Source organism: Rhinopithecus bieti, unplaced genomic scaffold (assembly GCF_001698545.2).
Source record: "Rhinopithecus bieti isolate Rb0 unplaced genomic scaffold, ASM169854v2 scaffold_2205, whole genome shotgun sequence".
NCBI lineage: Eukaryota > Metazoa > Chordata > Mammalia > Primates > Cercopithecidae > Rhinopithecus > Rhinopithecus bieti.
In genome coordinates, this window is record NW_016803673.1 from 282,889 (window position 1) to 296,395 (window position 13,507).

Consider the following 13,507-nt stretch of genomic DNA (forward strand, 5'->3'; position numbering starts at 1 on the left):
TCCACTCACAGGCAGTCCCCGGGGTCGGCAGGTCCACAGAGACAGGAAATAAGGTGGGTGCCGGGCTGAGGAGGGGGACAGGGAGTGAGTGTTCCGTGGAGACAGAGTTCAGCTTGGGACGATGGAAAGTTCTGGAAATGTTGGGTAGTGATGGTTGCACAATAATGTGAATGTGCTTAATGTCACTGAACAGTGCACCTAAAAATGATTAAGATGGTGAATTGACGTCATGCCTATTTCACCACAATGGAAACACAGCCAGCCCCTCTGTGGCGCACATGCTCCCCTGTCCCCGCTGCGAGGCCTTCCCCTGGCCATTCTGCCCTGAGCTCCCGCCTTGGGAGGTGGATACTGGAATCCCTGAGGGATCTCATCCCTCGCTTCCTCCACTGCCGCCACTGTGGCCCTGCTCCTCCGCAAACACGCTGGCGCAGGCCGGCCTGCTGCCTTGATCTAGAATGTTCTTCCAACAGATATCATCCTGGTGTGCGCCTCGCTCCGTGGGAGCCCGAGCTTGTCCATGTGGAATGTCACCTCCTGTTTGTTTTGTCCCCTCTCCTACGTCATGCTCTTCCTTTTAGCACTGTCATAACCTGGCATTTATGCGTCTCCCGTGCCGTGATGGGCACACCATGTAGGCAGGCGCTGCATCCACGGGCCGATTCCACCAGGCAGATGTCACAGAGGCAGGCACGGTGAGTGTGTGAGGACGAAGGGCAAATGCCTCGTGGCGTGGGTCCAGTTTAGCTGAGCACCCGTGACAGGAAATAGCGCCTTTGTGAGTGGCTCACTGTTGTTCTTCGGGGAAATTCGTTATGAAGCTGGCAAGGTGCACCACGAGAGCATGGCTTGCCACCTGCAGGTCTCTCAAGAACAGCCAAGGCCGGGGCAGCCACAAAGGGGCACCAGCTGCCCTGAAGAGGTTTCTTCATCAACGTTTGCAAGCAACAGGGCTAAAGCACCGCAGGCAGGTGCAGGCCCTTGGAACGCCTCTTACACAGCCCCTGGAGGCCCAGGAAGCTACTGTCCAAGCGAGGAAGTGCTCAGGCCATCCACCCGAGAGTCAGGGCGTGGACGCGGAGCCATCAGTGAAACAGGAGGATCGGCCTCCAGAGGCCAAGGAGGAGGCAGAAGGGGTCTGGCCTTAGGTCTGACACAAGGTGCCACCCTAGAAGAAGGGAGTGACTCCTGGCAGGAGAGGGGACGTGGGGCACCCAGAAGTCAGAGAAGGGGTGTTCTGAGAGTCCTTAGCAGGTGCTGGCGTCCAGCCATCCCAAGACTCAACAACGTGGACACCCCTTTACCAGATCAAAGGCGATGCCATCCCACCGTCTTTGGGGGAGGCCTCTGGGGCAGGTGACACTGTGAGGCCAGGGTGGGGAGAGCTTGGCCTGGGATCAAAGGAGCTCCACATTCAGACAGATCTTTGCAGGAGGAGGGGGCGCCTCCCAGCCCCACAGCAAGCCAATTAGCCAGCACTTTTGGAAGGAGAGGAGCACCTTAAAAACAAAGGGGCTCTCTTGGCAGTCTGGTGTTTCGATTAAAAAACACAGCGGAAGTATCACTGAGCTCACCAGAACTACTGGAAATCTCCCAGGGCACCCTCCCCCACTTCCTACAGGGGCAGAAAAGAAAAATCCCTGAAGCTAAATCAGTCAGAGCAGGGAGCCCAGGGCAGGGAAGCAGGAGGAGGCAGCCTTGGGTCAGTGGGACTGAGCCTTGGCGGGGAAAGGCCAGGGCCTGGTCCTCCACCCACAGCCCACCTCCGCCACCAGAACTCAAATGAATGAGAACACTTAGGGAGGCCAAGGCGGGAGGATTTCCTGAGCCCAGGGCTTTGAGACTAGCCTGGGCAACACAGCAAGACCCCATCTATAGAAAAAATTAAAAAAATTAGCCAGGCATGGTGGTGTGCACCTCTAGTCCCAGCTACTTGAGAGGCTGAGGTGGGAGGATGGCTTGAGCTTGGGAGGTTGAGGTTGCAGTAAGCCGAGATTGCATCACTGCCAGCCCAAGCCACAGAGCTCAACCCTGTCTAAAAAAAGAAAAGAGGCCAGGCGCGGTGGCTCACGCCTGTAATCCCAGCACTTTGGGAGGCTGAAACGGGTGGATCACGAGGTCAGGAGATGGAGACCATCCTGGCTAACACGGTGAAACCCCGTCTCTACTAAAATACAAAAAAACTAGCCGGGCGAGGTGGCGGGCGCCTGTAGTCCCAGCTACTTGGGAGGCTGAGGCAGGAGAATGGTGTGAACCCGGGAGGCGGAGCTGGCAGTGAGCTGAGATCCGGCCACCGTACTCCAGCCTGGGCGACAGAGTGAGACTCCGTCTCAAAAAAAAAAGAAAAGAATCAGGAGAAAGAACAAGAGCCCAAGGTAGCAGGGAAGTGATGACAAAGCGATGGGTGTCGTCAGGGCCAGGGAGCACTTTTGTCCAGGTTCACACGTGTTCTTCGGGGAGCGGGTTCGCTGGGTCTTACACGCTGTCAGGTTTACGACTGTCAAGGTGTTCATGGTGTCCCCTCAGTATCCTTTCCATGACAGCAGGACTGTTGGGGATGCCCCTAATTTCAGCCCGACTATGGGTGATTTGTGTCCTTTTTTTTTTTGTCCGTCTTGCTGATGGCTTATCAAGTTTATTGGTCTTTTATTTCCAAAGGAAAAAAATGACATGACCCCAGATACAGTAGAAATAGAAGAGACAGAGATTACTTTGAGCAACAACTTGACGTGAATAAATTTTAAAATTGAGACCCAATGAATACATTTCCAGAAAAAAAAAAAAATGAAAGTGTAGGTAATCTTATAAAAATTGAAAATATTAAGGCAGTGATTCAAAATATTCTCACATTAGCTCAGAGATTACTTTTTTGGGGTGAGTTCTGCCATATTTGAAGAAATAGGTCATTCGATATTGTGCAAATGCTTCCAGAGAACAGGACAGGGCAGTTATTCCTTAATTTATCCTATAAGATCATTGTCAGCTTTATGCAGCAGCAAGACAGAACTGTTCAAGGAAGGAAGCCACACGCCCTGCCTCCTTATGAGCAGAAACTCAAAATCGTAGGAAGCCATGTCTGGCAGTGAGTGGGGATAATCCATCACGACGAGCTTGGTATTTTATTATTTTAATTTATTTATTTTATTTTGAGGGAGGTTCTCACTCTGTCGCCCAGGCTGGAGTGCAGTGTTGCACTCACGGTTTACTGCAGCCTCAACCTCCCAGACTCAAGCAATCCTCCCACCTTAGCCTCCCAGGTAGCTCGGACTATGGGTGCTGGCCACCATACCCGTCTAATTTTTGTATTTTTAGTAGAGATGGGGTTTCCCCATGCTGCCCAGGCTGGTCTTGAACTCCAGGGCTCGGGAGATCCATCCACTTCAGCCTCCCAAAGTGCTGGGATTACTGGCAGAAGCCCCCACGCTTGTCTGAAACTTACAACAATAGGTTAAAGAAGAAAAACTGTTTGACCATCTCAACAGAATCAGAAAATATGTGGGTTCAAGTTCAACATCAACGCCTCGTTAAAAACACAACGCAACACAGCATGAGGCATCCACAGGGCTGCACACCGCAGGGCAGATAGATTCTGCTGAGGCAGCCCAGGGGATTTGAAAAAGAAAATACTCAGGAAAAGAAAATCAGAATCTGGAACTGCAGCAAGTATTAACTAAAATGTGCAGCCTTCAAAAACAACAGCAGCAGGCTGGGTGTGGTGGCTCATACCTGTAATCCCAGCACTTTGGGAGGCTGAGGTGGGTGGACCACTTGAGGCCAGGAGTTTGAGACCAGCCTGGCTCACATGGCAAAACCCCATCTCTACTAAAAATACAAAAAATTAGCCAGGCATGGTGGCACATGCTTGCAGTCCCAGCTACTCGGGAGGCTGAGGCAGGAGAATCTTTGAACTGGGAAGGCAGAGGTTGCAGTGAGCCAAGCTCGCGCCATTGCACTCCATCCTGGGCGACAAGAGTGAAACACCGTCTTAGAAAAGAAAAAACAAAAAACGAAACAGAACAAAAACAGCAGCAAGATAACGAGAGACAACTTTGCAGGGCCATTTCAAGTATGTCAAAGAAAATGCATTTTGGGGTAAAGGACTTCGTTTTCCTTCAGGGCCTGCTATCTAGCATGTGCGGCTATCCCAGAGAGAGGCTGGAGTTGGGTATCTTAGTGCTACAGAGTCTGTTCTGTCATTCTACAATCTCTGTTTTAATGTCGTTGCTGGTCAGCTGTGCCTAAACTCCAAAGGAGGAGGATACAATGAGACACACACAACCCCCGTTACCTGTCATGGCCTGATAGCATTTCAGGTTTCTTTGGGATCCCTTGGCGGAGAGGGGAGTCCATTCAGTTGGCTGGGGGACTTAGAATTTTATTTTTGGTTGACAATTTCTAATTTGATTCCGTTGTGGTCAGAGAACACACTCTATGTTTTCAATTATTTTAAAATCGTTGAGCGCGTTTTATGGCCTTGGTACCGGTTCTATGAGCACTGGGCGAAAACCTGTTCCTCTGCTGCTGGGTGTTGTGTTTTTTGTAAATCGGCTGGGCCCTGCTGTGGATGGTGTGGTTCACAACCACATCCTTGCTGGTTTTATGTCTAACAGTCTATCCCTGCCTAGGATTCTCTCCCATTTATCAACTTCTCCTTTCACATCTGTCAGATTTTGCCCCACGTGTCTTGAAGCTCTGACGTGTTTGGTGTATACGCGTTTAGGATTATTATGCCTTCTTGGAGGGTTAACCCTTTCATTACATGATGTTTCTCTTTGAAGTAATTTTATTTGCTGTGAAGTCTATTGTATTGGATAGATGGCTGCTTTCTTTTCACTAACATTTGCACGGTATATCTTTTTCCATCCTTTTACTTTCAACCTTTTACCTATCAACCTGAGATTTTTAGTGTTTTCTTTTATTTAAAGTGTGTGTGTCGGCTGGGTGGGGTGGCTCACACCTATAATCCCAGCACTGTGGGAGGCCGAGGCAGGTGAATTGCTTGAGCTCATGAGCTGGAGACCAGTCTGGGCAACATGGTGAAACCCTGTCTCTACAAAAAATACAAAAATTAGCCCGGCATGGTGGCATGCACCTATGTTCCCAGCTACTCAGGAGGCTGAGGCAGGAGGATGATTTGAGACCAGGAGGCAGAGGTTGTGGTGAGCCGAGGTCACACCATTGCACTCCAGCCTGGGAGGCAGAGCCAGACGCTGTCTCAAAAATAAATAAATAAGCCAGGCATGGTGGCTGACGCCTGTAATCCCAGCACTTTGGGAGGCTGAGGCGGGCAGATCACTTGAGGTCAAGAGTTTGAGACCAGCCTGGCCAACATGGTGAAACCCCCGTCTCGACAAAGAAATACAAAAATTAGCCAGGCGTGGGGGCACACACCTGTACTCCCAGCTACTAGGGAGGCTGAGGCATGAGAATTGCTCGAACTCGGGAGGCGGAGGTTGCAGTGAGCCAAGATCACGCCACTACACTCCAGCCTGGGTGACAGAGTGAGACTGTCTCAAAAAGTAAATAAATAAAAATAAATAAATAAATAAAGTGCATTAGGAGTTGCTTGCAGAAATGGTTTTTGAGACGGAGTTTTGCTCTTGTTGCCCAGGCTGGAGTGCAGTGGTACGATCTCAGCTCACCGCAACCTCTGCTCCCGGGTTCAAGCGATTCTCCTGCCTCAGCCTCCCGAGTAGCTGGGACTACAGGCGTGTGGAAACAGTTTTATGATGTCTGCTTTAATATCCTTGTCAGACAATTTTGATGCCTGACTCATCTCGTCGGCATCATTTTATCGTCTTTACTCATTCAGATTGTGATTTTTTCTGGTTCTTGGTTTAATGGGTGATTTTTTTTAAATTGTTGCCTCAACATTTTGCCTATTCTGCCAAGAGACTCTGGGCCTTATTTAAATCTTGGAATTTAGCAGGCAACCCCCCTGTTCAGCCTCAGCACACAGGTCCTGGTTTCTTCTGTGGACCGTGGTTCCAAGAGCAGCTCGGTGTTCACCGTCTCTGTGGTACCGCTTGGGTCTGCTTGGCCTGTCTGCGGCTGCTGGACTTGCCCTGCTCCTGCTGGGCCTGCCTGGGGGCATGGGGGGTTTCCCCAGGCCAGGCAGCCCCAGTATTTCCCAGTGCAGAGGTGAGACGCAGGCCTGGTGGGAGGGAGAGCGGATCCCTTGGCCTCTTGTAGTTGGAGGGGTTCCTGTTGATCCAGGGGAGGAATAAGCCTGCCTGTGCTCCCTTCTCTTGCTGGGGTTGGGGTGAGGAAACACACCAGGCCTGGGCTGCCTTTTTCTTTTGGGGGGGAGTGGGACATTAGATACCCTGGGCGTCTGACCTGCAGGAAGCACCCCGGAACCTTCAGGCTGAGTCGCCCTGCCAGACCCCTCCAGGCCCCTCGCACTGTTGGCCTGTGGCACCCACCATGGAGAACTGGGCCTAGGCTGGTCCCCTGTCCTTCCTCCTGCTTCCCATCCCCTCCCTGCACCCAAAGGAGCACCCAGCCAGCACCCCCCACCCTGAGGAACCCCACAGACAGACGGAGTCACTGGGAACTGCTGAAGCTCTTTATGGAGAACCAGGAGAGGAGGCACAGGGCCAGGGGAAGGTGGGGGGTGGTAGGAAGGGGTGCAGCCGGCCGGGTTCTGCAGGGGTGGGGAGCTTTTCCATATCCCTGTGAATGACGGAGGTGCTGGGTGGTGCTGTCCTTGGTTTGCTGAGGAGCCAAGGTGCCCCTGCCCTAGAAACAAGGGGGAGGGTGAGTGAGGCCATGACAGGGAGGGTGGGACGGGGATGCGACGTGGGGGCACATACGGGCTCTTGGGTGCTGCAGTGTGGGGCCACATGCAGGCTCTCGGGGACTATGGTGGGGGCACACACTGGGCTCTTGAGGGCTATGGTGGAAGGCACATGCGGGCTCTCGGGGGCGATGGTGTGGGGCACGTGCTGGATCTCAGGGGCACACAGGGGCTCTTGGGGCTGCAGGTGGGGGCTCCAGCCTCCAGATTGGAGCAGATGGAGCAGGGACCACCCCCGTAGCCTGCTGACAGAGCTCCCTGCTGAGTGAAGAGGCATCAGAGTGACTGCAGGCCAAGGGGAGGGTGCGGGAAGGACAGCGATGCTGTCTGGGATTCTGGCTCTGCCCACACCTTGGGCGAGTCTCCGAACTCTGGTCCCCTTGTGCAGCCAGCAAGGGGTCCATCTGACACAGCGAGCACAGGCACACCTGTCACTTTGCTGAATCTTTGAGCAACTCATCAGGTAAGCGAGGTCACAAAGACAGCTGAGGGTGAGGGGTGCTGAGGAGGAACCTGAGTCTCCTGCCTGCTCCCGCCCACGGGGCTGGGGGGTAGACACCATCTCCACTAGCAGCCAGCAAAGGCTGGCTCAGCACTGTGGGCTTCTCAGCTTCCCAGGAGTCACTCCCAGGGCAAGAGCGGAGGCTGGTGCCCAAGTGCGGGCAGCTCAGGAGAAGATCTCCCACCTGCCTGGCCTAGGTGAGGTGTCTCCCACCCAGGTAGGAGTGTGGTGGGTGGGAGAGACCCCAGGGCCTCTTACAGCACCACGGAGCCCAAGGCTGGATTTTCTCAAATGTCCTCTAAAGCTGTTCACTCACCCTAATCGCTCCCTGGAGAGCAGGTTTCTGCAGGAAAAGGAAGCACAGGTGAGTCAGGAGACCCCAGGAATGCAGTCAGGACTGGGGCCCCTCAACAGCCACCAGCTCCACCACCCCAGGAAGGACAAAGCCAGAATTAGACGCAGCACAGTTACACGCCCATGCAATGCGGCTCTGCTGATGTCCCCACGCGGGGACATGGGGGGCTCTGTAGGGCCATGCCTCCTACCGCTCTGCCTGGGGATGAGGATGCTCTCTGAGCTGAGTCCGCGGGCTCCTGCAGCCTTCTCAAAGTCCTCCAAGGCTTCCAGGTTGTTCTCGGGGTCTCTGCCTGTGGGTGCCAGGGCGAGATGTGGGTGGTTGAGGCAGAACTGGGCAGTCGCCGGCACCCTGTCCTGGCCTGGAGGCCTGAGCTGGGCTGGGGAGGGGGACCTCGCCCACCACAGGGGGACTTGAATCCAGAGGCCCTCGGGCTGGCAAAGTGGGACCAGGGTGCCGTGCACGGCTGAGAAGGCTCCCGAGGCAGCAGAACTGGGAGAACAGGAAGGGCTCTCCGTCCATCCCCAGGCATCTCCCGGAGTGAGGATGGACGGCAGGACAGGCCCACCCTGGAGGAAGCGCCTCTCCCCTCGGGGCCACCAGGGCACTGCCTGTCCCATTCCTCTGTCATTCGCCCACCCCTGGATCCAGGGAGAACTCAGGAGCCTTCACGGGCCTCGACCTCAGACAGGGATGGCGCTGACACGTCACTGTCTGTGGCAGCCACAGCATCCGGAATTCAACACTGGGAGCTGGAACATTCTTTCCACACAGACTCCTGCTCACATCCCTCCCTCCCCGCTGGACCACCCCGCAGGAACGCGCTCAAGGATTGACGCAGGAGCTGCCCCGGGGGAGGGCCTGGCCTGCACTGGGACACGTGGTGACCTCTGAGCCCCTGCGCCGTCAGCCGCGGCTTCCGTTCCTGCTGCCCGCTGCAGAGACCTTTAGGCCGCGGACATCCAAAAATCTTGAACTCCAGGGGGGAATTTGGGGCCTTTATCAGGAAAAACTCGTCCTAAGGAAACTGCAGCGGCGTTCTTGGGTCCCACTGGCCTTCTCCCGGTGGGGGAAGGGGAGGGCCTGCAGGAGGCCGTGGGAGGCAGGAGGGCGGCGTGGGAGGCTTGGCTGCAGGGGTGGGGGTGCGGGGACTACCCACAAGCTTCAATCCCTCGCGATCGGCTTTCCCGTGCCAGCTGCGCCCTCACAGTAATAAGCATGTAGGTGGTCCTTCACGTGTGATCGGTGATGTGTGTCATGCTGCTTGCCGCCCCGTGGCAGAAGCGACAGCAGCACAGTCCTGAAGTAGGGCCACCGGGCCTTCAGGAGAGGATCCCGGACAGGGTGCCGGCACCCGGCCCAGCAAGCCCCGCCCCAGCCTTCCTCTCCTCCCAGCCTCCCAGAGCTCTCCGACCCAGGTTCCCCACCAGGCCTGAGCCCCAGGCCATGGGACCCCCACTTCCCAGGAACCTGATGCACCCGAGAGGCGGCCACATCCCAAACCAGTGAGTCACCAGGGGTTCCTCTGGGTATGAGGTCTGCGGAGGTGGGAGTTGGGGTGCAGCACCCCGCAGCCAGATACGACTCTGTTCCTGGCCCTGCCGGAGCCACAGCCAGGGCTACAGGGAAAGCCCTGAGGGTCCGCCCCGGAATAAACCCGTCACACCTGGTGTCTGGGGTCAGGTATTCAAGTCTCTAACGCAAATTGACCAGTGGGAGAGGAGAGTGGGCTTTTAGTGGAGTCAGGGGCAGCAGGCCAAAAGGCCACCCCAAAAAGGCACTGGCTGCCCCCCCAATTCCAGCATGTGTTCGAGTTCAGGCTGTGGCTCAGGCTCCAGGACTCACTGGCGGTGTATTTTCCCGGCTCGTCAGTTTTCTCCAGGACGACCTTCACCTCCTGGCACTGGCCGTTTATCCTGGAAAACAGAAGCCCCCTGGCAAAGTGGCCCTGGCCTGTGCCTCCCCTGGCCCTGGAGCAACCACGCTGCAATGCCCTGCAAAGGTGGCCCCGAGTCTGCCACAGGCCCATAGAGGAGGGTGCTTCTCTGCATCTCAGACCCAAGCACCAGCGGCCCCTTCGGGTCACATGTGGCAGTTCCCGGGGTCTCCCAAGGTGGCCAGGAACTCTGCACCACTCCTCCTGGTGGCTGCCTTTCCAACCCCTCCACCCCCAACACATTTCCTGCCAGAGGGACCCAGGCCGCCTGGTTTGCAGGCAGTGCCTGTGGCGTGGGCCTGAGCCTCATCCCGCCAGCTGCATTCTTCCTTTTGGAGACATTCAGGGACAAGCCCCACATCCATCATCATCTGGCCCAGAGAGGGAAAGGTTCAGTTAGGGGCTTTTGGAAAAAAAAAAATCGGGGTCGTTGCCAGGGTCAGTGACTTCCTAAGGGTCAGCCCCCAGGACCGGAGCACAGGCACTGCATGTCACTCAGGAGGGAGCCACTCAAGAGGGAACCACTCAGGAGGGAGCCACTCAGGAGGGAACCACTCAAGAGGGAACCACTCAGGGGGGAGCCACTCAGGAGGGAGCCACAGGGGTTAAACCACACAGTTGTGCAGGTGGGAGCCACGTGGGTGAATCACACAGGTGGGCGGTCAAAGATGTGAGCCATGTGGGTGGAAGCAGCACAGGTGAGCTCTATGCAGGGACTTCAAGGGGGTCTTCTCCATGGCGTCCTCTGCCCCCTCTTCGTCATTCTGCAAGCCCCATCCCTGCACTTCTCCAAAGCAGAAGTTTACTGCCAGGACTGCGAGTCTAGGGTCTGCGGGCCCTGCCTGCCATCTCAGACTCTGGTTGGGGGGGGTAAACACCTTTTCCCAAAGAGGCCTGCACGTCACCAGACATTCCCTAGTCGGAGGAGGAGGTGGGTGGTACCCAGAGCTGCCACTGGTAGCCCACAAGATCTGATCCGGTGCCTCTGTCCCCTCAGGCCCCCTCCAGCCAAGGCACCTCAGTGGTACAGTTTGCCCTCGAACATTGCAGGCGGGGCTGAGAGGGGCCTCCCAGCAGGTCTGCCCACCTCCCCAGCACCAGAGCTCTCCTGGGTGGGGAAAGGGAAGGCCCTAGACCAGGTTGCAGGCTGCCCAGCAGCTGGCAGACACTCACAGCATGGTGGCCTTGGCTTCCAGGTTGCCCCCTTCCAGGATTGTGAGAGTCATGGGTGTCACCGATTCCAGATTCATCTCAGGGAGCTCCCTGTCCACCGTCATGGCCTTCAGATACCACGTCCCTGACACCTGGAGAAAGTTCCTCTCTATCAGGCTCAGGCCGACCGCTCCAGAGCCTCCCCTACTCTTCCCTGGCCTGCAGCCCCCAGACTCTACTGCACCCCGAGGGCTGGAGACGGGGAGCATTCCCCAATCTAACCCACCCAGAAAACACCCAGCACCCTCGCCAGGCCCACCCGAAGGTGGCTCCAGCCCCTACAAGTCAGCCAGGACCACAGGAGCCCTCACCCCCAAGGGAGAAGTGAAGTCAGCCAGACCCCCACCCTCCCAGTCCTGCCCCCTCTGTGCCCCTGCACTCCCTCCCCGACCAGCCCAGACCCCTACTGCCCCATCTCATCATTCCCTCGGGGCAGGACTTTAACACCCAACCCAAAAATGAGGGTCTCCTTGGATGGGGGAGGGATGGGGTCTCCATCCAGTCTCAACCTCACCCCATGCCCCCTCCAGCCCACCCTTCCCATCCCGGCCTCACATCCTGAATCTCCTCGTCTGAGGCCAGGAGGTGGTGGGCCTGCAGGGCAGCAATGAGGCTGAGGCTGATGGCCAGGAGCAGGGCCTTCATCTCTGGGGTCTGAGTCCACGGCTGCCTGACAGGTCGCTTGCTGGGGCTGGGAGAGGCTGTGCCACTCCTCCCACAGCCGCCCTTTATACCACTGGGCTCAGGGTCCCCCAGGGACCTGGCACAGGTGACTGACCAATCCCTTCCTGGATGCAAACCACGGCCAGTTCTGCAGTGGAGCAGATAACGTGCCATTGTTGTTGGAGGCTGTTGAATAACAGCTTGTTAATCCCAGAGGATCATCCGGACAGGACCAGGTCCAGAGGAGCAGGTTTGCAGATTTCACCTGGGAGGAAACTGAAGGGAGTGAAGGGCGTGCAGACCTCCTGGTGGGGACGTGTGCAGCAGTAACAGGCACCCTCCAACCATCCCACACGCACTGATGTGCACACTGCCAAAGGGATTGCAGATTGGAGTCTGAGGCCCATGGGCTTGGGTCTCGGCTGAAATTCCTGCATCTCTAGGCAGGTTACTTGGCCTCAGATTCATCATGGAAAAAAGAGGGACCCTCCTGTGTGAACACGGTACCGTGTGCATTTAAAGAGGGTGTTCACACTCCTGAGCACGGTGTGCAATAAGGAACTGCTCTGCCCCACACACAGAGCAGCAATAGGTCAGACAGACAGAAGATCAAGACAGGTGTGTGTGTGTGTATGCATGTGTGCACATATATACATGCGCACACACACACACACTCACATGAAACCAGGAGTGGAGGAGAAGCACAGGCTGGTGATGGGGCAGAGGCAGGGGCCTGTCAGCCCCAAGTCCCAAGGCAGGCAGAGAGGGCCTGGGTCCAGCTCCTGGGAGTGATGGGAGCGGCTTCCCTGACTCCAGAAAGGAGGCTGAGAAACCCTTCCTGACACATCCCAGGGCTGTTACTTCTTATAACTTAGTGGAACTCTGTGGGCATAGGAAGGCAAGAGGACATCGACACAGCCTGGAGAGCAGAAGCTGAGACAAGCCATCCTTGGAAAGGGTGACTTTATCTGTGACATCCTCCCCATCACTGCAGAGCAGAAGCCTGGGACCCAGGGCAGAGGCTACGAAACACTGTTAGACGGAGGACAATGACAACAAGATAGTGGAGAAAGGCAGAAATGCAGAGACACAATATCCTCACCTTGAACTGAGCAAGGCCAGGTTCCAAATTACCCAAGGAAACCCACACTAAGAAAGGCAGGCTAAAAATGAGCAATTGGTACAGGAACTTACATCAGCCAAGGAAAGTCTGACACACACGTTAAGACTGCAGGAGTGGCCGGGCGCGGTGGCTCAAGCCTGTAATCCCAGCACTTTGGGAGGCCGAGACGGGTGGATCACGAGGTCAGGAGATCGAGACCATCCTGGCTAACACGGTGAAACCCCGTCTCTACTAAAAAATACAAAAAACTAGCCGGGCGAGGTGGCGGGTGCCTGTAGTCCCAGCTACTTGGGAGGCTGAGGCAGGAGAATAGTGTGAACCTGGGAGGCAGAGCTTGCAGTGAGCTGAGATCCGGCCACTGCACTCCAGCCCGGGGCGACAGAGCGAGACTCCGTCTCAAAGAAAAAAAAAAAAAAGACTGCAGGAGTATGATCAAGATGCCTAGAGATTTAAAAAATATAAAGTATAAAATTAGAACTGGCCAGAATATAAGAAACAAGGAGAGACAAAATAGAAATAATTACAAATCTTGAAGATGAATAATAAAGTGAATGAAAAACTCAATAGACAGGTTAAATTCCAGACTTGACATAATAGAAAAGAGACTTAGTGTCATGGAAGATAGTACTAACAATATCAATGAAGACAGGAAAATTTGAAGGAGAAATTGAGGTGTTACAGATAGATTCAGTCTCCAGCCTGGAGCTAGGAATAAAATGAGTGGAGGAAACCAATCAGAGTGCAGCAGCTCTGAAAACACAACACACACACAGACACACACACACACACATACACACACACACACACACACATGCATACACACATACACACATGTACACACACGTGCACACGTGCCCATGGTAGTTCAGATTGTTCACATACACACATTGCATTACACACACGTATCACGACATGTA

The 13,507-nt window shown here is 55.3% G+C and overlaps 1 protein-coding gene across 1 annotated transcript; it reads right to left on the bottom strand.

The window, feature by feature from the left end:
* Nucleotides 1–6,594: 6,594 nt before the first annotated feature.
* LCN1 (lipocalin 1) lies at nucleotides 6,595–12,703 on the bottom strand. The gene is given in 8 exon segments (XM_017848562.1): nucleotides 6,595–6,741; nucleotides 7,618–7,644; nucleotides 7,847–7,948; nucleotides 8,812–8,854; nucleotides 8,857–8,928; nucleotides 9,500–9,572; nucleotides 10,766–10,896; nucleotides 11,360–12,703. Coding segments are annotated over 7 exon segments (729 nt in total). The 5' UTR covers nucleotides 11,642–12,703; the 3' UTR covers nucleotides 6,595–6,741; nucleotide 7,618.
* Between the last annotated feature and the right edge of the window lie 804 nt (nucleotides 12,704–13,507).